At 43.5% G+C, this 27,321-nt stretch overlaps 2 protein-coding genes across 2 annotated transcripts in view; one reads left to right on the top strand and one right to left on the bottom strand.

Moving 5' to 3' along the window:
- ALG3 (ALG3 alpha-1,3- mannosyltransferase) overlaps positions 1-24,853 on the top strand; it is a 32,323-nt gene extending 7,470 nt beyond the window's left edge. Inside the window, exons 5-9 of the mRNA XM_082249906.1 lie at positions 5,735-5,855; positions 16,110-16,315; positions 16,394-16,470; positions 24,296-24,440; positions 24,515-24,853. Of these exons, the coding sequence (XP_082106032.1) occupies positions 5,735-5,855; positions 16,110-16,315; positions 16,394-16,470; positions 24,296-24,440; positions 24,515-24,701 (736 nt within the window). The 3' untranslated portion in view covers positions 24,702-24,853. The remainder of the gene's footprint in view (positions 1-5,734; positions 5,856-16,109; positions 16,316-16,393; positions 16,471-24,295; positions 24,441-24,514) is intronic.
- Positions 24,854-24,912: 59 nt separating this feature from the next.
- The window catches only part of VWA5B2 (von Willebrand factor A domain containing 5B2), an 82,876-nt gene continuing 80,467 nt past the window's right edge, over positions 24,913-27,321 (bottom strand). The window contains exons 19-21 of the mRNA XM_082249902.1: positions 25,884-25,941; positions 25,686-25,806; positions 24,913-25,601 (exon numbers count right to left, since the gene is read on the bottom strand). Of these exons, the coding sequence (XP_082106028.1) occupies positions 24,993-25,601; positions 25,686-25,806; positions 25,884-25,941 (788 nt within the window). The 3' untranslated portion in view covers positions 24,913-24,992. The remainder of the gene's footprint in view (positions 25,602-25,685; positions 25,807-25,883; positions 25,942-27,321) is intronic.

Genomic DNA, 27,321 nt, shown 5'->3' with positions numbered 1-27,321 from the left:
ACCGGATCCACCTTAGGAGCATGAGAATCCGGTTATGACTGTTAGGGGGTTCACAGGGGTGTTGGTGAGGGTGCACCTATTCATGTCTAGTACGCTTGACAGCTTTTTTTTCTTTTTTGTGTTTTCCCTTCTCTTCTCTTGTTTCAGGCTCAGCCAAAAGAAGCAGAGAAGGGGGGGGGGGGGGGGGGAGAGAGTTGCCCGGCTTGTGCATTCAAGTGTAAGGAGGGATGGAACAAACCGCTCTGCAAACCTTGTATAGACGAGTTGGTATACAAGGAGGCTACAGGGACGTGTAAGGATTTGATTTTGGGCATGAAGAAAGAAATGAAGGCAATTAAGTCTATGCTGTAGAACGTTGAGACCCCTAAACAGCCAGCTGAATTACGTCTCACTTCTGCTCCAGAGGTGGGCGACCAAACCTGGGGAGGAAGATCCAGATTCTTTAGCTGAGTGAAGCGGCCTCGTCCAAAGATATTCCGGAACAAGGGACTAAATCGCCTAGATACAGGCTCTCCTTTAAGGAGGTGGATGCCTTGTTGGGTGCGATTTATGAAACCGTGGACATTAAGGAAGCACAGGTTTATCTGTCCCTCCATCATCAGATGTACCAGAAGGTAGGGTTTTTCAGATGTACCAAGGCAGGGTTTTTCCGGTACACGGCGCTCTATCAGACTCTATCAAAAGGGAGTGGGTGGAGCCTGAGAGTTACTTTTTTTCCTAAAAGTTCCAAAACTGGACCCAGCTTTTTCAGTGCGCTAAGTCAATGGACCTCACGTTTGAGGACATGGGGGTCCTTAGGGAACCCATGGACATAAGAATGGAGGTGTTCTTGAAACGATCTTTGGAAGTAGACATGGCTAACTTAAAGCCAGCAATGGCCTCAAAAGTGGTAGATCACAATTTAGAGGTCTGTTTAGACCAGCTAAAGGCCCATCTAGAAGGTGGGACTTCACAGAAGGAATTCCTTGATTCCTTACCTATGTTACAAAAGGCCGCAGGTTATATGGCAGATGCCTCAGCGGAACCTTTCAAACCCTCGGCTAAAGCCACAGCCCTCAAATTCTTCTTGACTGACTTTTTGGTTGAAATCCTGGTCAGGGGATCTGGCCTCAAAAATAAGACTTTTGTGGCATCCTGTTAGAGGGGACAGGACCTAAAGAAGTTCTTAGGAACGAAATGCGGATAAGAAGAAAGCCTTTCTAGTTAAAACTAAGAAGACCCCAGAAAGGTGTTTTTGGTTTCTTGCTGCCAAAGATCGCAGGGGCATGCCCTTAAAGCACCAGCCACTAAGAAGCAGTGGGGGAGGAGAAAACAGAGTTGGCATCCTTTTTTCCTCTCCTAAGAAAACCCCAAAGTCCCAATGACTTGGTCCTGGAGGGAGGAAGATTGGGGCAGTTCCTCCCACAGTGGTTGTTACCCCAAAGGGTTCATACTGAGGATAATCAGGGAGGGCTATCAAATTCAGTTAAAGGGCACTCCGTCCGCAAAGGACGCTTGTAACCTCCCCTCCCAAGAATCCACAGAAGGCGACAGCCCTTCTGTCTCAAATTGGCGACCTGGTGCACCAGCGGGTTCTCACTCCGGTTTCGCAGCAAGAGACAAACCAAATTCCCCCTAATCTTGAACTTGAAGTCTCTGAACAATTGGGTGGTCTACAAGAAGTTTACAATTGAAACAATCTTTACGGCAAAATCTATTCCCCCCCCCCCCCAAATTGCTTTATGGCTTCCCTCGATTTGAGGGATGCTTATTTGCCCCTCCCGATCCATGAAGAATCGCAAACATTTCTGAGAGTGGTAATCAAGTGGGGGAAGAAGGTCCACCTTCTTCAGTTCAGGGCTCTGCCGTTCGGCCTGTTTTCATCCCCCAGGATTTTTACGAAGGTCCTGGCAGAGGCACTAGCCCCCCTGAGTCTAAAAGGGATCTCTGTCATCCCATATTTTGGACTACCTTCTATTTTTTGCCCCCTCGTCTCCCCAAATACAAGGGGACCTGCGGGGTTGCAATTCCTTGGTAAACAGGGAAAAATCTAACCTGACCCCGGCACAGGATCTATGCTACCTGGGATACAGGGTAAACTACGTAACGCAGAAAGTCTCGCGAACGATGGAGAATGTAGAAAAGGTAAAGGCTACAACTGCTTTCTTTCAAAGCAATCTAGCGGTATCTGTCCAAACAGCCATGTCAGGTCTTGGTCTCTTGGCAGCAATGATCCCAGCGGTTCCGTGGGCAAGTGCCCATTTCAGGTGTCTCCAGGCCATTATCCTGGTAAACTGGGACGGGAGACAGCAATCGCTGGACGAGACCTTTTTACTATCTCCAAAGGCCCAGCGGTGTCTGTGGCGGGACGAAGAAAACCTCTTGCAGGGTCTTCAGTGGTCCCTTCTAGTGTCTGTTTATATCACCATGGGTGCCAGTGCTTGGGGGTGGAGAGCCCACTGGGGGTCAGAAGTGGCCAAAGGGCCCTGGTCCAGAGCAGAGTCCCAAAGATCAGCCAATTGGAGAGAGTTGCGGGCAATTTGGGAGGCTGAGGGCATTCGCCAAAAAGTTGAGGGATCCCCACGTACAGGTCCTTTCGGACAGTAGTGGCAGTCTCTTATATCAACAAGCAGGGGGGGGGGGGGGGACACAGTGCCATTCCTTGATCCGGCTGGCGGGTGCCATTTTTACTTGGGCCGAGGTAAACCTGAGTTAAATTTCTGCGCTAACTTGAAATGTAAGTGATCAAAACATATGCATAAATGAAGCAGTGAACAATTGTTGCAAATAACTTTAACACAACATCCGGGTTAAAATATCATAGTGTTCATAAGAAAGATAAAGAAAGTCCAAATAAGATGTGCAGAAATTGAAATTCATCCACTGCAATAATGTGACTTCTCCTCAATCCGTGACAAAGGTAAAGACCACGCTATGCGCTTACCAAAAGGCAGATGTAATAAAGCCCATCAATATGCATAAATGGTGCGCCTCCTGTCTGCTCCAATGGGCAACAGTGTGACCCCTCTGGCTGGTTCCACCTGGCGGAAACCCCGGTCAGGAACAACACCGCAGCACAGACCACCTAAGTCCAACACTCTCCAGCCAGCATATGGATGGGCTTTATTACATCTGCCTTTTGGTAAGCGCATGGCGTGGTCTTTACCTTTGTCACGGATTGAGGAGAAGTGACATTATTGCGGTGGATGAATTTCAATTTCTGCACCCTGCACATCTTATTTGGACTTTCTTTATCTTTCTTATGAACACTATATTTTAAACCGGGTGTTGTGTTGAAGTTATTTGCAACAATTGTTCACTGCTTCATTTATGCATATGTTTTGATCACTAACATTTCAAGTTAGCGCAGCTTTATTTTTATATTTGCTATTTGGTGTATTCCCACTTCAGCTGCAGCTTTATTTATATTGATATTTCATATATTTTTCACTGTTTAGCACAAGCTTAATATTATTTCAGAGTGTGTTTAGCGCGGTTATTATTTTATATATACTTTGTTAAATTTCTGCAGTCCACCTCAGAAGAGTGGGCAATTGTCTGGCGGACTTTTTAAGTCACCACCAGGTACACGAATCAGAATGGTCACTGAACAAGGACGTCTTCCAGCTAGTGGCAGAGAAGTGGGCCTTCCAGAAGTGGATCTATTTGCCAACAAGACAAATGCCAAGGTATTTTTCATTGGTAGGAGATGTAGGAGCCAGGGGGATAGACGCCCTGGCCCAGAAGTGGGCATTTCCCCTGTGCTACGCCTTTTCCCCCGTTCAAACTTCTTCCCCCTATTCCTTGAAGTTTACAAAAGAACACCCCACAATGATTCTGGTGGTCCCATACTGGCCAAAGAGGCCATTGTTTTCCACGCTGTTGCACCTGGTGTCAAGCCTCGCCTCATCCTACCTGAGAGGGTAGATCTACTGTCTTAGGGACCGGTCCTGTTGCCAAAAGTACAGGACCTGAATTGTCTCAGACACAGGGTTGTATTCACAACCCTATCTAGTAGGAAAAAGGTGACCCAAACAATTTAAGTTTTGGAAAATCCTCTGTTCATGGTTGGACACCAGGAAGATGTCCGCAGGTATTCCAGCCATCTTGATTTTTTACAAGATGGAGCAGACCAAGGGCTGGCTATTGGTACGTTTTAAAAGTTCAAGTGAAGGCCTTTTTTTTTTTTTTTTTTTGCAGCCCCTGGCTTTTGAACCTCTAGTCAGAAGGTTCTTTAAAGGGTTAGCCAGAACTAGGCCCAGTCCTTTTAGAATTCAGCCAAAATGGGATTTGACAATCGTATTGCAAGGTTAGATAAAAGAGAAAGAGGAAGACCTGTTCCTAAAGTGGGCTACTCTCAAAACGGCCTTTTTGGTTGCAAATTCAACAGCCAGTCACATTAGTGAGTTGCAGGCACTTTCTATTAAGGGGCCTTGACTGAAATTTTTTGGGGACAGACTGGTAATGCGTGCTGATCCAGGATTCTTGCCTAAGGTTACCTCTAAGTTCCAGAGGGCTCAGGAGATTGTTTTGCCTTCCTTCAATACGTCTCCAACTAATCCTTAAGAAGCAGAATTCCACCAACTTGATGTGAGGGCCTGTGCCTTGCGTTATTTGGAATTGTACGAAGGCATTAGAAGATCTAATGCCCTATTTATTTTGCATTCTGGTAAAAAATTGGGTTCCAAGCAAGAGCACAAATGCCCGGTGGATAAAACAGGCAATTGTGGAAGCTTATTAAATACTGAAGGAGTGCCCTTTTTCCCCAATGGCTCACTCCACGTGGGAACTGTCAACTTATTTGGCTGGGCGACACTAGAACAGATTTGCCGAGCAGCTATATGGTCGAGCTACTCGATATTTATTAAGCATTATAGACTAGACGTTCTCGCAGGGTCAAGCATTCAGGAGAAAAATCCCCCTATGCGGTAGTTCCCCCCCCCCCACCAATATGGTAAGTTCTCGTTGATCCTCTCCTATGCTGTCCAGGACAGGCGACTGGAGAAAACTAGAGTTAGACTTACGGTAACTCGGTTTCTAGGAGTCGTCCAGGACAGCAGGGATATGCTGTTATAACTTTGGATGAGTGTCTGTCTGTCTGTCTTTCTTTGTTGTTTCAGAAGCCATTCCGGGGAAATTCTCGGATATAAGACTGGGGAAGAGGGATAGTGACCACCCTTTATAGATGTAAGATTGGGGTTTCCTGCCTACAGAAGGTGGAGCTAACTCTCCTATGCTGTCCTGGACACCTAGAGTTACTGGAAAGTCTAACTCTGGTTTTTTTACTTTTGTTAAAATGAACACTCCCCCAAAACATGTAGTGACCTTTTATGTAGATGCACATCACTGGCTTATCATAGGAATTTCTGTAACACAGTGGGTAGCAATGTGTATAGAGATATGTGTTTATTCGTAGATTTAGTTATTAGTAAATTGTAAGCTTCTGACAAGCGTTGCATACAATTTCTATTAGGAAGTAATATCGCTCATTAAAACGCTTCACTTAATACTTAAAGTGGTTCTGAACTCAAAGGGTTTTACCTTCGATGCATTCTGGTCCTTTTCCTTCTTCCCGTGGTGAAGAGTGAACAATTTGATGTGCAGCACTTGTAATGCTGATCATGTCAGGCACAGATGGTTAGTATAGTGGTTTAGCTGTTGATTTTAGCGGCGTATCTAATGGTCAGCAGTCATCTTAACTCATTCAATTGTTATTGTATGTCTTACAGTTGTTCCCTTTTCTCTTTTCTTACAGCCTAGCTGTCTCTGTCAAAATGAACATACTTCTGTTCGCTCCAGGATTGCTGTATCTCCTCCTCTGCCGATTTGGACTACTGCGCACAATTCCAAAACTATTTATCTGTGCTATTCTACAGGTGAGAGCCCACTCTTATTCAGAGTGTAACCCTAAAATGTCAGGGCTAGTGCATTTCAGAATGGATAGCCTCTGACTTGTCCCAGGTTGCACTTACCTTTTTAGAAGAAATACTTACTTTGAAAATTTCTTGTCCAGCGCTGCCATCTCAGGTTTGGGCAGCTGAAGCCAGGGCCTCCTCTTTGGTCCCAGAATGCCCTGCACTGGCCCCGCTTGTCAGTCCCGGGGCAGGCGCGTCATCACTGCATAGCTTCTGGGCATGCCCAGAAGCTGTTTAGCAGGGAATGACGCGCCTGCCCCGGGACTGACAAGCGGGGCCGGTGCAGACGCATTGACTCCTGGGAGCGATGACGTTCATCTCCCAGGAGTCCATGCAAGGAGGAAGTGACAGCGTGTGGGCCGTGTCCACAGAAGGGAGGAAGAGGAAGTAAGGCAAGTATATTTTCTTTAAAAACAATGTAAGTGAATTTAAAAAAAAAATGTATTAACCAATTGTTTTTCAGGTAATTTAGAGCAAGCGGAAGGGGAAAAGTGCATTTTTAGGGCGGAACTACGCTTTAATTGGATGAGGGCATATTGAATCTAATCGAACTTGCTTTAAAGGAGAAGCACAGCCAACGCTCATTTGGCTGTACTTCTCCGGTGGATCACAGGAGTGTAGTTCGCTCTGCACTTCTGTGACCAGTGTCGTCACAGAGGCGTTTAAGGCTGTGGAAAGATCACAACAATATGGTCGGGATCCACCCACAACTGTCACTTGGCCCAGCCTCCCAGCAAGCCTGAGCCAGCTGCTTCCTCACCCTCTAGAGCTCAGCACTCCAGTGAGTGTGGGGGGGCAGGGCAGACAGCATTGATTGATAGTCACCAGCTCACGGAACTCTGAGAACTGAGCAAGCCGGTGGGGGACAGATGCAGCATTGCCCCAATGTTTAGGTTGAGATCTATAACTATGCAGCAGCCTTTCTTACCCCCTTAACCCCCCGTGACAGCGGATGGGAGTTCCCCTCCCTTGCCAGTCGCTGTCATGTTTTCAAATTGGCTCAGCTGTGCAGGGCTCCATCTGCACAGCTCTACAAATCATTCACAAGGATGTGTGAATGATCGAACTACAAGTCCTGCCTTCCGCTGAGGCAGATGGCTTGTAGTTTTCGATGGACTGTAAGAGCGCTGAGTGCCCTCAGTCGTTCACTCTTCCTGCAGCACTGAAACTGACAGTTTGTACAGAGGTAGGGGCACAGAGCTGTAGGAAGACCATGCAGAAGCCTGACATTGCACCTGTAAACTACAGGCTCCTGAGAGCGAGAAAAAAATGCACATCCTTTTTACCTCCAAAAATGTATGTGCTAAGGGGAACCTAGCCTTTAAAGAGACCCTGTCAGTTTTCCAATTCTTTTAAGCCACCCTCAACCCACATATACTCCATCCTATTTGTTGCTTTGCATTCTTAAAGTATCTCTGTCTTGAGAAAAGTATGGGAGCTGCCAGTGCTGTCCTCCTGAAAATGCAAGTTGCTTAGCCATGGCTGACCTTTTGAGTCAGAGAATTTAACACAGGGTATGCTCCGCAGGAAAGTGTCTCTGAAACCCATGGTCCCAAGAGTTAATAAACAGTCACCAGGTTACTCTGTGTACAAGTCAGTCAAGTCAGAAATGCCTTCTATAATCCACATAAACCTTTGCAGCTTTGTAATTGTAGATCAGGGAAGTATTTAAACTTTGACTAGAAAAAAAGAAAAACTCAAAGCATACTAGATTGTGCAGATAAGACATTTATTATTAATAAAATAAAAATTGCACTCACAAAGCATGTATAGGCTAATCAGAGGGCTGTCTCTATGAAGAATGTAGTTAAAGCGGAGTTCCAGCCATTCACTCACCTGTCCAACGGTCCAGCGATGCGGCCGCCCGAAGCCTCAATCCTCTCCCTCGGCGCCGGCATCACTGCTGTGGGCTCCCGGCTGTGACAGTTTGCGGCTTCACAGCCGGGTACCCACTGCGCATACGCGCCGTGATTGGCCGGCAATCTTCTGGGACCTCTGACGTGTCCCAGAAGATTGCAGGGAGGGAGGGGGTTCGAGCGGAAGTGTGAGCGGGTACCTGTCAAAACTAGGTACCCGCTCCCCCCCCCCCCCCCCCCCAAAAAAAGTGACATGCCAAATGTGGCATGTCAGGGGGTCAGGACTCCCTAAGCGGAAGTTCCACTTTTGGGTGGAACTCCGCTTTAACTGTAGTCCACACCCTCTCGCTATTGCCTGGCTTGTGAGGATGTATAGGCCAGACTGAATTCCAGATATCTATGTGCTCCAGCCAAAACAATAGAACTAGCTACGGTAATAGACAATAGCTTCTGTGTAAACTTGACACCTATGATGCTGTCACTGAAATGTTTCATGGATCCGCCTGCTCCTCATAGTGGCTGCAGCCTTTCAAAATATAACCCCCCCCACTGTACAGTAACTCCACCTACACACAGAACAAGACATGTTGCAAATTCAAGCAAATGCTTCCTTGGCGTCAACAGCAGTGTCCTAGACTCTGTCCATCCAGTCATATACAGAGAAAGGTGAGCCAGTGCTTACAAGGGATTCTCAGCTTTGCACACATAATTACCTCACATGCTTAGCCTGCACAATGATGGGCTGAAAACCAATTGGCATAACTGAAGCAGAAAGTAGGTAAAGACACCAAAGTGCCCTGGACTATTGGGAGGATTACAGCTAGGATAACAGAAGTGTCTGCAAACTACAAAGTGAAACAAAATACATCATGCAGAGAAAGTAATAATAAAACACAATAGCAATGGTACAAATAGTGCTCAGCATTTATATAAAGCGACTCGTAACTTTAAAATGTTAAACCGTGAGGGAGCATATAGTGTAAGTATAAATCGGTAAAACAAAATGCTATAGAATGTAAAAAAAAACATAAATGCATGAATATCTGGAAAGGGTATGCATTTCAATGTCTGTGTTTAGACTATATGGGGATAAAGTATTCAACAAAGATCCAGTGGGTCTTTCTTATACACAGTCCTCTGGTATTGAAGCAGTTTCAGCTGATACAGCTATAGGGAGAAGATTCAAAGACTGATCATGCAATCTTTTGTGATGTAGGAGCGCTGAACATTATGCAGATTCATTATAATGCAATCAATAGGTAGTTTACGGACCTAGAGGATGCTCACCAGCAACTGTGGGATCTTGCTGGACCCCCAGAGGAGTGTATTGATGTTTTGCAAGAATGGGAGCGCCACATCAGCCTGTACAGACCTCTTTTAAAAAGATTTTTATTTTGTAACCACCAACGCATTTCGGGCACTCAGGACTCCCCCTTCATCAGAGCTAAAAACTAGACAATGAAAATACAGAACTTTTGTATGGTCTTTGTCTAGTTTTTGGCCCTGATGAAGGGGGGAATGCTGAGCCCCTGAAATGTGTTAGCTGTTACAAAATATCTTCTAACACCTTTCTGCCCGGCCTATAGAAGAATGACAACCGAGCGGGGGCTCCATTGTCCTGAATTGATGTCATTCAGAACAAGCCACTGTGTGCGTCCCTGGGGCTGCGCAGTGTGGCGATTGGTGGTGCGGTGAGACTGCATCTCTGGTCACGGTAAAGAACCTATGACGTAGGCTCTTCACCATGTGATCAGCTGTGTCCAGTCACATCTGATCACAGTGTAAATAAGAATTACCCCATTCGCACTGACAGGGCGTGAGTAGAGGAGAGCCGATAAGCCGCTCTCCTGACCGGGTGGGGGGGGGGGTGTCTGTGCTGATACAGTGCCTTGTGAAAGTATTCGGCCCCCTTGAACTTTGACCTTTTGCCACATTTCAGGCTTCCAACATAAAGATATAAAACTGTAAATTTTTGTGAAGAATCAACAAGTGGGACACAATCATGAAGTGGAACGAAATGTATTGGATATTTCAAACTTTGTTAATAAAAAAACTGAAAAATTGGGCGTGCAAAATTATTCAGCCCCTACTTTCAGTGCAGCAAACTCTCTCCAGAAGTTCAGTGAGGATCTCTGAATGATCCAATGTTGACCTAAATGACTAATGATGATAAATAGAATCCACCTGTGTTTAATCAAGTCTCCGTATAAATGCACCTGCACTGTGATAGCCTCAGAGGCCCGTTTAAAGCGCAGAGAGCATCATGAAGAACAAGCAACACACCAGGCAGGTCCGAGATACTGTTGTGGAGAATTTTCAAGCCGGATTTGGATACAAAAGATTTCCCAAGCTTTAAACATCCCAAGGAGCACTGTGCAAGCGATAATATTGAAATGGAAGGAGTATCAGACCACTGCAAATCTACGAAGACCTGGCCATCCCTCTAAACTTTCAGCTCATACAAGGAGAAGACTGATCAGAGATGCAGCCAAGAGGCCCATGATCACTCTGGATGAACTGCAGAGATCTACAGCTGAGGTGGGAGACTCTGTCCATAGGACAACAATCAGTCGTATACTGCACAAATCTGGCCTTTATGGAAGAGTGGCAAGAAGAAAGCAATTTCTTAAAGATATCCATAAAAAGTGTTGTTTAAAGTTTGCCACAAGCCACCTGGGAGACACACCAAACATGTGGAAGAAGGTGCTCTGGTCAGATGAAACCAAAATCAAACTTTTTGGCAACAATGCAAAACGTTATGTTTGGTGTAAAAGCAACACGGCTCATCACCCTGAACACACCATCCCCACTGTCAAACATGGTGGTGGCAGTATCATGGTTTGGGCCTGCTTTTCTTCAGCAGGGACAGGGAAGATGGTTAAAATTGATGGGAAGATGGATGGAGCCAAATATAGGACCATTCTGGAAGAAAACCTGATGGAGTCTGCAAAAGACCTGAGACTGGGATGGAGATTTGTCTTCCAACAAGACAATAATCCAAAACATAAAGCAAAATCTACAATGGAATGGTTCACAAATAAATATATCCAGGTGTTAGAATGGCCAAGTCAAAATGGAGAATCTGTGGAAAGAACTGAAAACTGCTGTTCACAAACGCTCTCCATCCAACCTCACTGAGCTCGAGCTGTTTTGCAAGGAGGAATGGGCAAAAATTTCAGTCTCTCGATGTGCAAAACTGATAGAGACATACCCCAAGCGACTTGCAGCTGTAATCGCAGCAAAAGGTGGTGCTACAAAGTATTAACTTAAGGGGGCTCAATAATTGCACGCCCAATTTTTCAGTTTTTTATTTGTTAAAGTTTGACATATCCAATAAATTTAGATCCACTTCATGATTGTGTCTCACTTGTTGTTGATTCTTCAAAAAAAATTAGTTTTATATCTTTGTTTGAAGCCTGAAATGTGGCAAAAGATCGCAAAGTTCAAGGGGGGCCGAATACTTTAGCAAGGCACTGTAATTAGTGCAGCCCCACCAATGCCCATAAAGGCTGCCCATCAGTGCCACTTATCACTGCCCATTAGTGCTGCATATCAGCGCCGCAAATTGGTGCCACCTCATCAGTGAAGGAGAAAAATGACTTATTTACAAAATTTTCTAACGAACTAAAACATTTATTTATTTTGTTTTGTTTTTTTTTTTTTCTTCATATTTTCGGTCTTTTTTTCATTTGTTTCACAAAAAATAAACTCAGTTGTGATTAACACTAAAAGAAAGCTCTGTCTAAATAAAAAAAAAAAAAATACAAATTTTGAAGCATTGGATGACCACGCAATTGTCATTTAAAGTGCGACCGCACTAAAAGCTGAAAATTGGCCTGGGCAGGAAGCGGGTGAAAGTATTGAAGTGTTATTGTATTGAAGTGGTTAAAAGGTACCGACTGATGGGGCGTGCCCATGTTTTAAAAACTTCAACCATTTCATCACAAACCGTAATCCTATGCTTACTGAACCTAGATCGCAAGAAGTCCTTGCGTGATCTACATACATGAGCTTGCAACATTACATCAAACCATTGACCTCAAACGAGGAACAAATTGGTAAATTGATTGCTAAAGGGATTGTGCCCTCCTCCTCTCACTGGTGAACTTTTTTTTTTCTCCAGTGTGTCCTAAAAGAGTAGGCACACAATTTTAATTTCCCACACCTATAAGACCCTTTTTAAGGTCAGACTGGAATGTGAACTATTGCTCGCAGTCATATTCTTTATGGATTAGGGTTTCAAAGATTTTCGGGGGTTTATTAGGTAAGCAGGATTCTAGGAGGAGGTCCCACTTTAAAATCTTCTAGTTGGAATCAAGGATGTGACTGATATTCTTGGCCTTGGTATTATATTGGGTACAAAAACAAACAAAATGGGCTTCGACCACGCAATGACAATTTTTGACAATTTTTACATCATAATCTAAATATCTTTAGTGTAGTATTTAGGGGCCCTAGTTCATTAAAGGGTAACTCCAGTTTTGTTGGGGAAAAAATGGCATATTCAATTGCTATACAAGCCATATGTAATTGAATGTTATTGAAAACTACCTTTCCTTTTCAATCTGCAGCGCTGTAATTTTCTCTAAAGCTCAATGCAATACGGCAACTTGGAGATCTTCTGTACACAGATGCTTTACAGAACTTCCCCAGAAATTTAATTTCCTGATTGTGTGATTGGCTCACTGATTTCCCCAGAACTCTGCACTAAGATACAAGTCAGATTTTAGGCATATTCCAACAAAAATAGTTTTTGGTGAGATACTCCCAAAGGATTAATCCCTTCTTAATGGGATGCTGTCACTGTAGTTTTCCATATTAGAATACTTCAAGTGCACCAGCTGATTTAATAATGAAAACGTCACTCCAGTTCAGAGTCACTTTGCACATTGACATAAACATTCAACTTTTTGAGCAGAAATGTGTAAGAATATGCAACAAAATTTGATAAAATCTTTGCAATGTACATTTATCACCCAGGGGAATTTTTATTCTTTAAGAGCATGATTGCAGCCAATACAGCTTTCTCCAGGTAAGTTTCCCCACCTTTACGCTAGGAGTGAGGAAAGGGAAACCTGTGTAAATTCTGAATTGCTCTAGTCCGAGTTTAAGGCTTGGTTCACACTTATGCAAATTGGATACGGATCTCTCAATGGAGCTGGTTCACACACTAAAGGGTCCTGTGTCTTTTGGTTTTAGGTCTGAATTCAGGCAAAAATTTGGATCTGATTTGCACCTGAAACTTAGAACAGGAGCGTACCAGATCCCCTGCTGTAAGCTGCGGCCGCAGCTAGTGTGAAACCAGCCTAAAGGGGAATGGGTACTCCCATCCAGATTTGTCAGGGTGGAACACCAGCAGTACTATCCTCTGGGAGAAAGGGGAGAGGGTTACATGCCCTGCCATACCTGGGAAGTACTGGTTATTTTCTTTAGTCTGGGAAACAGAATGAAGTAGCGAAAAGGTGAATATATGCTGTTGTCGAGGGGAATGAGCCGCATTCCTAACCATGCTTGGAATTATTGGGTAGTTTCCTTTTTTTTGGCAGCTGGAGTAGCGAAGTGCAAAAAATGAAGTATGTGCTGCTGCGGAGGGGGATGCAATTAACCAGTTACTGTCCGCCCATAGATTTACCGCTACAGGGCAGCTGTAGGAGCTCTGTCCGTCAAGGAACATCAGAGAAATGGACAGTAGAGAGAAAAGTGGAGGTACACCACAACCCACGGACTCTGGATGAGCCCCAAAGAGACCATCTCACGGGGGTGGTAGGCCTAGGAGTGGGATTTTAGAGGTGAAGCTTGCCAGGTGTATGATAGATAAATAATAAATCAAGCAAAAAGTAGTAAAATATTAGAACCCTTCTTGGGCGCCGGGGCGGACTTGGCTGGTTCAGGCATGATAAGGATTAATGTGTTCTCTCCGCTGTGTGCAGGGACTGTGGGACACACAGTCCCTGCACACAGCGGAGAGAACACATTAATCCTTATCATGCCTGAACCAGCCAAGTCCACCCCGGCGCCCAAGAAGGGTTCTAATATTTTACTACTTTTTGCTTGATTTATTATTTATCTTTCATACACCTGGCAAGCTTCACCTCTAAAATCCCACTCCTAGGCCTACCACCCCCGTGAGACGGTCTCTTTGGGGCTCATCCAGAGTCCGTGGGTTGTGGTGTACCTCCACTTTTCTCTCTACTGTTCAATACAGGGATGTGGTGTATGTTTGCTGGGTCTATCGGCAACTTAGGCTTGGCATTTTCTCTATATATCAGAGAAATGGATTTTATGGTAAGTCAAAATTCATTGACGGACACAGCTCCTGATATTCATAACCATTGGGGTATACTGCCCCCTACAGAAGTAGGACACTAGGCAGAAAAGAATTCTGGCTACACCCATGGGCAGTCCCAGGGGGTATACTCCCTCTCTCTGCTATAGCCAATCAGTTTTGTTACAAGCAGTGTCTGGAAAATAATAACTCCACAGAAGGGTGGGTGCTGTGTCCGTCCATGACCATCAGAGAAAAGGATTTAACGGTAAGTCAAAAATCCAGTTTCTCGCTTTTGTTCACTGACACACAGCTCCTGATATTCATAACCATTGGGACATCCCAAAGCAGTGTCAAACACGGGGGTTGGGAACAACAAAAATCCCAAGGCTAAACATTAGCCAACCAGGCAACAGGAGCTCAACCAAACAGCTGGAGCCGACCTAAAAAAAAAACCACACCCTCAAAGAGGATAAGGTCCTCCTAAACAGCAGCCTGCAAAATCTTGCGGCCAAATGAAGCATCCACAGATGCCAACACATTCACTTTAAAAAACCTTGTAAAAGTGTGCACCGACGACTAAGTGGTCGCCTTGCAAATCTCCAGGAGGGACTAAGCCCCCTATTAGAGTGAGCCTTGACAGGGAAAGGAGGAACCTGACCCCTGATGGAAAATGCCACTTTGAATATCAGCAACTTTGAAAAGGTGCCTGCACTACTTTGATGCGACTTTGATCCAGAGAGTGTAAAATTCGATCAAAGCTGCACTTAGTTGCACTCTAAATCGCACATCTTAGGGTCCTTTCACATGGGCTTTCCACCCGGCGGACTCCGTTTTGCTAAGCGGGGATCAATCCCCGCTGAGCAGGCGGATGACTGCTCCATCTCTGCTTACTTTGCAGAGACTAAGCTGTCAGATCCTCACTCTCCTCTATGGGTGATTGGATGAAAACGGACCTCCTGTCCATTTTCATCCAATCCTCCATACGGATGGAAAATAGGGTTTCCATCCGTCTGGATTTCATGGACCACATCAGATCGGATAGCAGCGGGTGTCAGCAAAGACATAGAGGTGCATGGAGCATCTGATCAGGTCCGTCTGAAAAAACTGACAGGCAGACCTGATTAGAAAGCCCGTGTGAAAGGGGCCTTAAGAGTCGCAGTAGTGGAAACGTAGCCACTAGTCTAGAGTGTGACTTTGGGTGCAGCTTTGATCCAACTTTACACACTCTGGATCAAAGTCGCATCAAAAGTTGCATCAAAGTTGCATAGATGGGAACGGGTGCCGTTGAAATAAATGGGCTTGTGTGTCCAAAGTCACATGACAAGTCGTACTAGTGGAAACAGACTTAGTGTGGTTGCCTGTACTATGATCATTGTAGACTGTGACCTGAGACCCCAGAGCACTTCCAGCTACCCTGGCAGTCCCTCCCGCGTGTCCAGCATCCCTCTCCTATGGTAGTCTTCATTCAAAGCCAAAGCACAGCTATACTGTATATTGCATCACCCCCCTCCCCCCCCCCCCACCCCCTCTCTTCTCGGGTCCCTCATTGCTGCTCCTGGCCCCTTCCTCCTATCAAGTGCCCCCACAGCAAGTAGGTTGCTATGGGGGGGGGGGAGCACCAGAGTCAAGCTACAGCTCCGTGTGTCCATTCAGACATGGAGGTGTTGTTTGGCTCACTGACTGACAGCCACGGGAGCCAATGGCACCGTGACTATATCTCAATCAATCAGGAGGGAGAGTCCCAGGACGGCCGAGGGACTTGTGGACATCGCTGGATAGAGATGGGGCTCAGGTAAGTATTAGGGGTGCTGGGGAGGCTGCTACACACAAAAGGCTTTTTATCTTAATGCATAGAATGCATTAGGATAAAAAACCTTCCTGACTTTACAACTCCTTTTAAAAAATAGAATTAGGAATAAAATCTGAAAGGATTTTGTGACTCGCTTTCCATACCTATCTCTGATCTCCTAATCACAACTTTGACAACATGTTTTAAGTACTATCAAACAGTCAGGCTTGTGCTGAAGTCAGATTCCAGAGAGCAATTTTTGTTCTATGCTTCTCTTTTTACACTGTTATTTAATTCCACAGGTGATCTTGGCCCTCCCGTTTCTGCTAGAAAATCCTACTGGGTATCTTGTACGATCCTTTGATTTTGGCAGACAGTTTCTGTTCCAATGGACAGTGAACTGGCGGTTCCTCCCAGAGCATGTGTTCCAGCACAGGGTTTTCCACCTGACACTACTTACAGCTCATCTGGTTGGCCTTGTACTGTTCTGTCTTTACCGCTGGCACAGGTAAACAATGAAAAGTGGTCTTGGGTTTTATTTTAAGAATGTATTTTTCAAATAATTTTACTGTTTTATTACCTGCAGGTCTGGGCAGAGCCTTCTTACTCTTCTGAAGGATCCAGCACAAAGGAAACCCCGTTCACAGCAACTTTCAGCAAACAGTATCCTTACAAAAAGTTTACCTGTATCTAAACCCAAGAACAAGCAATTAACATATATCCGATTACCAGTTCTTGCATGTGGTGGTTTTTTTTTTTTTTTTAAGCCTTAAAGCGATTGTAAAGGTAAAAAAAATGTAAAAAGACAAATATATCTATGCTTATTCCGTTGCTCAGAGTGGCTGTAAACCTCTTTATTGTTGGGTCCCCGGCCAGCACTCCTGGCCCCTCATCTCTGTCCAGTGCCCCTAGGAGGGCACTCATGCGTGCACTCTCCTGAACCCGCGTCTGCATCCATTGACACAAGACTCAGCAGTGAGGGAAGAGAGAAGTGCTGCAGATGTGCTTAGTGCTGGATCGAATGAGGGTTCAGGGAGGGGGGATACTGGTCCCTAAACATTTTTTACCCTAATGCAAGGAATGTATTGGGGTAGAAAATGTTTAGACTTTAGAATCACTGTAACATTGTTTACCTGGTGATCCTACCAGTAATACTTCCTGTCCTGGGATGACAGCGCCCACTTACTGAACTGTATGAAGGAGCAGAGCTATTGCAGGAGAGGATGTGCATTAGTACTACAAAACATTTAATCTTTGTAACATAAGGTAAGAAATGTTATGTATTTCTAAGGTGAACGAGGTAGGGCCAATAACATCATCTGAGATTTCTGTGTCACCTCACTACAGAAAGTTAGAAACACGGGTATTTCTGGCCTGATTACCAGGTATTTTATTTGCAGCCTTAAAGCCCTACACTGGAATTAAATCTCCCCCCCCCCCCCCTAACTAATCATTATGTTAAAAAAGAACAAAAATCCTATCTAAAATCTAATTTTACTTGCCATGCCGTGGTCACATAATGATCCAGCCTGAGTCTTCTCTTCTGCTCACACATAAAAGCACATAGCTGAAAGCCAGACTCCCTAGAAACTATAATCCCTCAAACCTTATACCTGCCCATAATGCTTAGTATCCTTGGGAGAATGTACATCTTACTCCATTCTCCTTCTGAATTTGAAGATCTCTTCTCAATAGCAGCTGGTAAATCTTATGCCAGACATTGAAAATCCCTCGCCAGTTAGCTATGGTGCACAGAATTTCCCAGTTACTTTGTGTTGTTCTCTGACAGTCGGCAATGACAAGCCATCTGTGTTCCAGTTGCCACAGAACTCTGCTATTCAGGTCAGGCCAGTTTTCTGTGAATGCCTTTGCTGAGTTATCAGAAACACAGCTGAGGCAGTTCTGTTAGCAGGCTATTGCTGTGCTGAGAATGGAGCTCTGTATATTGCTTTTGCAGTAGCCAGGCTATTTACTTATTAGGCCTCTTGCACACGATACTCCTGTTTGAGCATCTCCTTTTGGCCTCTTGCACACAATTCTCCTGTTTGAGCATCTACTTTTTTCCAGACCTTTTTTCTTGTATGTATTTGCAAGTATTTGCGTGTATTGAGGCTTAAATTACTGACCAAAAATGCAGATTTTTCTATTTTTGTTCTTACTGAAGAATACACAGCGCTTGTTTACGCGCCTGTGTGCATAGGCACATTACAATTAATGGGCTGTATTTTAGCTCAAAAAGCTGTACTGAGCATTTTTAATCCGCAAGATGCCCAAACAGGAGTATCGTGTGCAAGAGGCCTTATAGTGTGCTTATGGCATGAATATTTCTATAGAGATGTGTTGGGGAATCCCTCCTCTTTTATTATTGTTAGTGGACCGGTCCAAACAGCCTTTCATAATCCTCTCCTGTTGTCAGGTATTGGTGATGTATTTCCAGTGGGGTGTGTGCATATGACCCTAGACTGCTTGCTGTATTTCTCCTGTAGCCAAAACTTTGTTGTTGTCACAGATGTCCCATGTGTTTCTTCACTGAGGCAGCTTCTCCAATCCCTCTCTTGCACACAATGGCCATCTAAAGACCAGTGCTGAGATCCTCCACAGATGCAGCCTTCTCTAGCACAGCTTCTGGCATTCAGATGCCCTCCTGTTTTTAATATAGTGCCATCTGCAGTGACTAATGGTCACAGCGCCATTTGTGCTGTTTAAACTGATGCCTACTGTGGGTTTTTTTTTACAGCTCCTTTCCTAAATGAGCTTACATTCTTTTATTTTCAGCACAGACAGATTTCCTATTTTATAATTCTCACAAGTATCTGTTGGACCCACCTGCATTAGAGGCTACAGAGAACAGTGACTGCCCCTCCAAGCTGGGGATTAAGTGGGTGTGATTTGCTTCAACTCTTAGCTATGTAGTAAAAGGTGGAGAAATATTCCTGGGATCTTCAAGTCTGGCACGGCTCTGCCTTGTCGGCTGACTCTGTGTCATAGTAGTACAATAATGTACTCCTGTGACCCCACAGCGAAGTACAGCAGAAAAAGGTTTGGGCATACATCTCTTTTAGGGAGACTGACTATTCCTGTCAAAAATACTTCTTTATGAACTAATAAGACGTTAGAAGGAGCATTCCATCTACTCAGTGGTAATAGCCCTTCCTTTGCTTGAGACTATTTTTATTTCCTGGACTTAGCTGACTGGTCTAAATTGTTAAAGTGGAACTTTATCCATAACAAATTGATAAAAATGTTTTTAGCAAGGAACCTACATTCCATGATAATATTTATGCTACCATAATTTGTGTGTGTTGTAAATTGCTTAGGAAAAAAGGAAAACCCTCAAGTGGTGGGACGGTATAGGCGACTGGACACCCAAAAAAAGACAATGTTTGTTCAAAACGTAAAACACTTTATTGATTTCACATTAAAAATTCCAAAGATTTGAAGTATTTTGCAAAGGGTAGGCAAATGCTGATAGACTCATACCAAAAAAAGACTGAGTGCTGTAATGAAATCCAAAGGTGCTTCAACAAAGTATTAGTTTAAGGGTGTACACAATTATGCATGCAACCACATTTTATTTTTACTTCCCGCCACCTCAAATAATTTAGTTTGTTGTTCAACTGAGTTTTATAGTTTAAAGGTCACTTTAAAAGGTGAAAAAAGTTCTGAAATGATTTCTTTGTCTCTTTTTACCTCACAGATACCTGACAAATTAAAAGGGGTGTGTAAACTTTTTATAGCCACTATAGCTATACCTCCAAAAAAAGGGGGGGGGCAGCCTGAAGTGATCTAGCAGGACTTAATTTTCTGACTAAAATTCCACTTTAAGTAAATAGCAGGCAGGTGGTGACCACTGCAGCAAGTTTTGTGTGTCACATGGTGCTGGATGGTAGCCTTGTTTTGGGAACTAACCCTTTTTTTTTCTTTTGGCACAGAAGTCTTTGTTAAAACTATTTCTGGGTGACAGTCTTTTCAGCTGCTCGCTGGACAAAATCATTAAAAAAAAAAAAACACTATTCCCAAGGTTTGCTCTACCACTATGCTCCTCGGGCATTGGCTTTGATGGCTTGTCTGTTGAATCCCAGGTTCTAAAAGACTAGGCATAGGCAGGATAACAGAATCCACGTCTCAAAGCTCATAAATCTACTCCCTGCAAGCTTTATCATTGAATGTGGAAGGCTTATTTTCATTGGTGTGAAATTTTGCAGGTTTCACCACGTGCCTTTCCTCCCTTCAGTTTGGGGTAGAACTGCCTTTAGCATCAGTAGGGTCAGGTGTCCACCCCAGCTGGGTTTTTTTTTTTTTTTCTCAATAACATCTTGCTACTAATTTGTACTTTTTGCAAGGGGTTGCACACATTGCTTCCTCTATTCAGCCCCACTTTAACTGGAAGTTAAACCCATTATTGGTGTTGCAGAGACCCCCCCCCCCCCCCCTTCAAACCTCTGTGTTACATTTCATTTATGTCATCCTATAAGGTAGCCTTTCTCCCTCAATAGTCTGGATGTAATGAGGGCTGATAGGATTTACCTCTTGGACATAACAATGCCACTGTATTAAAAGAGCTATGAGGGTGACACCCACTGGCATAGTTACAGGGGTCACCGCCCCTGTTACATTATTCCCTGTCACACTGTGTCATCAGAAAAAGTAAACGCAGAGGGTCTGGGCTGGCCAGGAGTGAAGTCTTTTGGTGCAGACAAGACAGGGCGCTGTGGCAAGGGATAGACTACCATTCCCATGATGCTTTAGGTCGGTGAACTGTCATGGGAAGTAACACAGGGCTCGTGGCCAGTCTGGACCTTCTGAGTTTTCTTTTTTTTCCCCAGTGATAGGGCAGGTTAAGTGGAGAGCAACATCAGGAGTTCAGGAAGTGGGCAGCAGAGAAGGGAGACTTCTATAGCATTCAGTGGAGCTGAGAGTCTGCATAAGGTAAATGCCTGAAGACTGCACAGGAAATGCATTTTGATTATTCAGCGACTGCCTAACAATGTTTTTTTTTGGTGGGTGCTGTAAATGCCTGTTGTATGTACACTGCAGTATTGCCTCTGGCTGTCTCACAAAGCTGAGGGAGACTCATTCTAGAGATCTGTGTTTTACCACATGTGATGCCACTGCATAGGCAGACAGAATCCTGACTCAAATTTGTAAGGCTGAGACCTAGTCTTCTATTCAAACATCGGAACCAGAGAAATGTAAGCACCATCAGGGTTCCCACACACAAGGGCCAAATCCCAAAATCACTGCAGCTGAAGCCCTGCTGTTCCCACACAGGCACACTGAGGATACAGAGAAAGGGTTCAATGAACTTACTGTTTCCACAAGTACGTCTCTCTGGTGGGTACACTCCCTAAGGAGTCTTCAGGGACAGGTTTTCACAATACTGGTGCATGGTGGCCCTTGGATCTATAAAGCACTCTGAATAATACAAACAGGTGTCTAGGTGGGTACCTTCTGTAGCACGCAGTGTTTAAGGACAAATTGCAGGCCAGCCTAAATTCTTACTCAGCAGGGGTCTATATGTGCTTTCTGAGGCAATGTCAAGGATCTGTAAAGCTGCAAAATGAGCCCTTCTGGCTTTGTTTGCCAGTTCCCAATCTCCTGAAGGCAGAAGCATAACCCAATGTACCTGAATGACTTATTCCTGTGGTACTTAGTGTAGAGTTAGGGAATTGCCTTTTTGAACACATGAGGGACACTGCTCTCTCCCTCTTTTGGCTTCTAACTACAACTGAGCAGGTGTGTGGTTAGAGGGGTTATAGCTTCTCAGGGTCTAGCATGCCCATTTCTTCTGTAGACTGCAGTATAAGGCCCCTTTCACAGGCTGTCTGATCAGGTGCACCTGTCAGTTGTTCAGGCAGACCTGATTGGTTGGACCCTCCAGTCTTTTCTATGAAGTGGCGGATGTCAGCTGCCACCTGCCCCCATCCAGTCTGCCAAAAATAGACGATGGTGGTCCTACTCCCCATCCGTCCATTAAATTGGCAGGCGGTCCTTTTGTATCCTATTGCCCTGTAGAGGAGTGTGGGACTGTCTGTTCTGCATTGCAGAGAGATCCCCTGCTGAGCAAGCAGATTCTGGTTAGTAGAGGTGCCCATTCTTAACTACATATAGAAAAAAAAAAAAATTGCATGTGTATACGTTTGTTGCAAAAATGTCAGATCTGGATTGCATCTGCATTCACTGCGTAAGCATCAATGAAATGTCATTCAACATTTTAGCAATTGAAATTTCCACCCTTGTTAACCTGACCTTAACATTAAGCTAAAAATGTACGCAGATTCCCCCTGCCCTGCTGTGTTGCAGTATAGAAATTGAAAAGAAAAAGTTAAATTATGCTCACCTTGAGCTTTACCACTCCTCTACATATTGTAAACATTGCACCAATGCGATATATTTTAAGCAGATGACTTTAATTATATCTGGCATGGGGGTGCAAATTATGTAAACGTTGCATTGGAAAAAAATTAAAGAAAAAAAAAATGCATTAAATAAAAATGTCAAATTTACTACCAAGCTTTCTCTGTCCCAAAACAAATTTATGTAAAATACATTCAAGTAGCCTACAGAACCTAAAAGTTAAAATGTGCATAACCAAGACATCACTAGAGCAAAAAAAAAAGTTTGAGTCTTGAAGGGATTTATAGACAAAAGTGGTTAATAAAAAATGTGGCCCACAATGGACTCTGAGAAAATGATTTTACAGTGCGTACAAAAGTTTTATTTGAGGGTAGTTAACTGGTTGCCGACTGCGCACAGTATATTTACTGCGGCAGTCAGCCCCAGCCAGGCAGAGTGACGTAGATCTACGGCGCTCGCCTGTCACTGGGTTTTGAGCCAATAGCGCGCCTGCCTCGGCTCGTTCACGGAGGAGTGCGGGCGTGTGACCGGCGGACCCGATGGCCGCCGGTCACACTACGATCGTCGGTAGAGCGGGAGAAAGGCGGGCGGCTTATGTAAACAAGCCGCCTGTCATTCTCCCCTGTGTAAAAATGCAGATCAGACGGTTCTACTATGTAGAACCGTTGATCTGTTTTTACACTAGGAGACCTGTCCCACTACAGTTAGAATCACGCCCCTAGGACACACTTAACCCCTCCCTCTCCAATACAGTTAACCCCTTCCCTGCCAGTGTCATTTTTGCTGTAACAGTGCATATATATAGCACTGATTACTGCAGTAATGTCACTGGTACCCCCAAAAGTGTCAAAAACGTCAGTCAAGGGTCCGATCTGTCCACCGCAATGTCGCAGTACCGCAAAAAAAAAAAAAAAAAAAAAAAAAAAAAATCGCAGATCGCCGCCATTACTCGTTAAAAAAAAAAAAAAAAACACCAAAAATGACAAAAATCTTTCCCTTTGTTAGTAAACGCGATAACTTTTGCGCAAACCAATCAAAATACGCTTTTTGCGATTTTTTTTTTTTTTTTTTTTTACCAAACATATGTAGCATAAAACAAATTGGCCGAAAATGTTAAAAAAATTAGTTTTACATTTTTTTTTGGGGGGGGGGGGAATTTCATATAAAAAAAAAGTGAAAAATATTGTTATTTTTGCAAAATTTACCCTTTTTTTTTTTTTTTGTTTTATAGCGCATGATCAAAAAATCGCACAGGTGATCAAATACCACCAAAAGAAAGCTCCGTTTGTGGGAAAAAAAGGACGTGAAATTCGTTTAGGTACAGCGTCGCACGACCACGCAATTGTCCGTTAAAGTCACTCAGTAAAAAAAAAAAAAAAAAACGCAAAAAACCCCCTGGTCAGGAAGGGGGTAAAATCTTCCGGGGCTTAAGTGGTTAATGATGCAAAGTTTGTACAAAAAAAAAAAACTTTGCCAAGATTTAATTTTAAAAGAAAGCAACATATTTATAAGTGCAAACAAAAAATACAGTTCTAAAAAAATCTACCTCTGAGTGATGGTTGAACATCTGCAATCCATATAAGTAAGGGGGTCTATTTATAAAAGTTTTTAAACAAGATTCCCATAACCCAGTGGTTCTCAACTCCTGTCCTCAGGACCCACTAACAGGCCAAGTTTGTAAGATAACTGAAATACATTGCAGGTGATATCATTTGCTGCTCAGTGATTGCAGTATTCTAGTCTGCATCTCCCTAAGGTTAAAAATACCTAAAATCTGGCCTGTTAGTGGGTCCTGAGGACTGGAGTTGAGAACCACTGCCATAACCAATTGGAAAAATGTGAATTCTGGGTAAAAGGTGTTAGAAACATTAGAGGTAAATCTACAGATTTTTGCTGTGGTGCAGCATACAGACTAAGTAAAATTAAAGCATAACTGTTTAATAGAAATTTTATTTGAATTTAAAAAAAAAAAAAAATTTAAAACTGTATTCCAAACAGTAAATTGGATTTTCTTTTTCGATACTTGAAGATTAATAATATAAGTGGATAATGAATCAAGAGTTTATAACAATTTCCATGAAAGTGGCAGAAAATGAGCACCCTGAAGCCCTATTTTCCTTAACTTTCCAAGAGATTATCTTTGTCCTGTTTTCCAGTAACTTCCTGGGTGTAACCTTCAGTCGTTCGCTGCACTACCAGTTTTATGTCTGGTACTTCCACACACTGCCATATCTTTTATGGTGCACTAACACTAGTGCCTTGCCAGGACTTGCTAAGTAAGTATGCTGACACTTAAAAAGTGTTTTTCGTTAATTGACTGATGTTAACCACTTTCTTCAATTATTTCCAGGATCCTTATCCTTGGCCTTATTGAGCTGTCCTGGAACACATTTCCCTCTACCTCTTTGAGCTCGGGTGCTCTTCATATTTGTCACGGAGCCATTTTGCTGCACTTGTGGTTCGGAGTTCAACCAGATGAGACAAGTCCCTTGGAATCCGCACCACCCACACGGACTCTTCGTAAGAAGAAGGACTGATTTCCTTATCTGCATTTCTGAAAGTCCTGTTTCCCAAAACTTTAGGGTACAAAGAACACTTCTAAGGAGTGATTGTCTCAAGGAAAATAAAAGTATAGACTTTATATTTTTTTAAGTTAATAAACATGGAAACTGCCTCATCTCTTATTAAACAGCTGTCTTGCAATGGTTTTGATTTAAGGAAAAAAAAACTGACTAGCACCCACATCACAAAGGGTCCCAGCATCAGTCTGATGGGCCAACAGCCCGTGTTGGGTAATTGTATTTATTTTTTCAGTCTTCAAAATTGATTCAAACATCACCCGGCTTGTAGCAAAGCATATTTAAATTAAGGTTTTCATCCCAGTGACGAAGGAGGAGGAAAAGTTGACGGGCAGCCCCTTTTAAAGCTGGCAACTGTAACCCATCAGGAAATGTCTGTGACCGAAGCCATCCCTCTGCTTTGGCTGCCAGAAGTTCCCATTCTGTGAAGAAGCCTGCACAGCGATGCTCAAGCCATGCAAGAGCCACAGCTGTAGCCCAGGAACAGCCTTCAAGATCTGGGTCCAGTTCTGCTCCTGCCTCTGAAGGACATGGCGAGGTATCGCATGGGTCAGTTTCAGATCCCCGTCCACTGTCTGCTTGATGACAAAGAGCTTCAGGGCATGATGAGGCGTAGACAGGGAGAAAAGAGTTCTCTTGTGTCGCTGGGACTTCAGGCTGAGACCCCCCTTTACAGTTTTGTCCTTCTCCTTTAAGACAGTCCCCAGCCGCTGAAGGGAAAGGTTCAGACACAGGGCTTAGGCTACCGCGATGACTGGAAAATGGGGAAGTGCGAAGCAGGCGTTGAAGTGAGATTTGCACTACATTGGAGAAAGAGCTGTTCAAGCTGAAAAAACCCTCTGCAAACTGCAAGCTTATCTATATGAGAAAAATATAGAACAATTTGTGTAAGTAGGAGGTGATAGTATTAATTGTATTTATTTTTAAAACACAATTACTCACCAGTGGTAAATAGTCTTGTACTACAAGATCGATGTTTGGCTCTTTATCCCCAGTTAAGCATGGTTTGAGTGGAGACAGCTTACCAGACATGCTACGAATTTTCTTCTTTCCCACACTTATCCTGCATGTTTTAGAATAGATTTAAATTACCAATAAGGCATTGCTGCAGTAATCTTGAAGAATAAGAACAACTGTTACCTAGAGGTCAGGGACACATCTGAAGACTTCTGTGAGCCAAAAGAGTTGGGGCTTTGTCCTGAAATATAGAGCTATGGTAGTAACTGGCTATTTTAATCATAAAAATGTATATTATATTATTTTTGAGACAAAAAATTTCTAACCCAAACCTAAGTCATTTGTTTTATTTAATCAGGCCTATTGTATAATGTATACTCACCGACCACTGTATTAGGTACACCATGGCCCCCCTTTTGGTCTTCAGAACTGCCTTATTCTTTGAAGAATGTTTCCAACACCTTGTTAAATCTATGCCACAGAGATTTTGGTCTATATTGACATGATAGCATCATGCAGTTGTTGCAGATTTCTTCCACCACATCCCAAAAGGTGCTCTATTGGCTTGAGCTCTGGTGATTGTGGAGGCCATTGGAGTACAGTGAACTCAATGTCATGTTTAAGATGATTTGAGCTGTATGACATGGTGCATTCTGCTGGAAGGAGCCATCAGAAGATGGGTACACTGTAGTCAAAGGGATGAACATGGTCAACAACAATAGGTAGACCGTGGCAGTTTAAACTATGCTCAATTTGGTACTAAGGGGCCCAAAGTGGGCCATGAAAATCAGCAGTTTTTTTTTAAATATTCAGACCAGCCTGTCTGGCACCAACAACCTTGCCACGTTCAAAGGCACTTAAATCCCCATTCTGATGCTTGGTTTGAACTTCAGCAAGTCATCTTCACCATGTCTGGATGGCTAAATGCATTGAGTTGCTGCCCTGTGATTGGCTGATTAGCAATTTGTGTTACCAAGCAATTGAACATGTCTACCTAATAAAGTGGCCGGTGAGTGTACATGTAATACACTCAGAAATTTCCCCCCCAAACATAGGGCCATATTCATCACACCTGTGTGTTTTAGGTGTGATGCTTTAAAAAAGAAAACATACTGCATCTTTGATGTGCTTTCATTAAAAAATGCATGTTCTATCGAATGTGAACTGGGCTCCTAAAGTAAGCCAGTTAGAATTAAAAAATAACTTCTTTAACAAACCAGACCCAATTTGAGCCTGCCACATATAAGCAAGAAGTAGTAAAAACATCTTTTGGGAAATGTAAAACCTAGCTCAGAAATTAAAACTAAGTTCACATTCTTGTTGATTAAAAATGAATGAAAACCTCATTATAAAAACTCTGCCCTTTCTTCACCTACAGGTTTTTATAGTATTGAACACATGACATAGGCCTAAACTGAGGTATAGCAGGGCTGTATTAGAACATCACACCAATTTCGGTACAACTGAATGAGACAGCATGCCATTTGCTTTATAGACAGGATTGTATTTTAAACTGTGCAGACCACTAAAGTGAAATAAATGTCCAAAAGAAACAAGAATAAAATGCTCTCTCTTTCGTTCATTGACAGACACAGCTCCTAAACTTCTTAACCATTGGGTT

This window comes from Pelophylax lessonae (assembly GCF_965119305.1).
Source record: "Pelophylax lessonae genome assembly, chromosome: 3".
Taxonomy (NCBI): domain Eukaryota; kingdom Metazoa; phylum Chordata; class Amphibia; order Anura; family Ranidae; genus Pelophylax; species Pelophylax lessonae.
The sequence above is the reverse complement of the archived record's forward strand: the minus strand, read 5'-3'. Positions and strand labels throughout refer to the sequence as shown.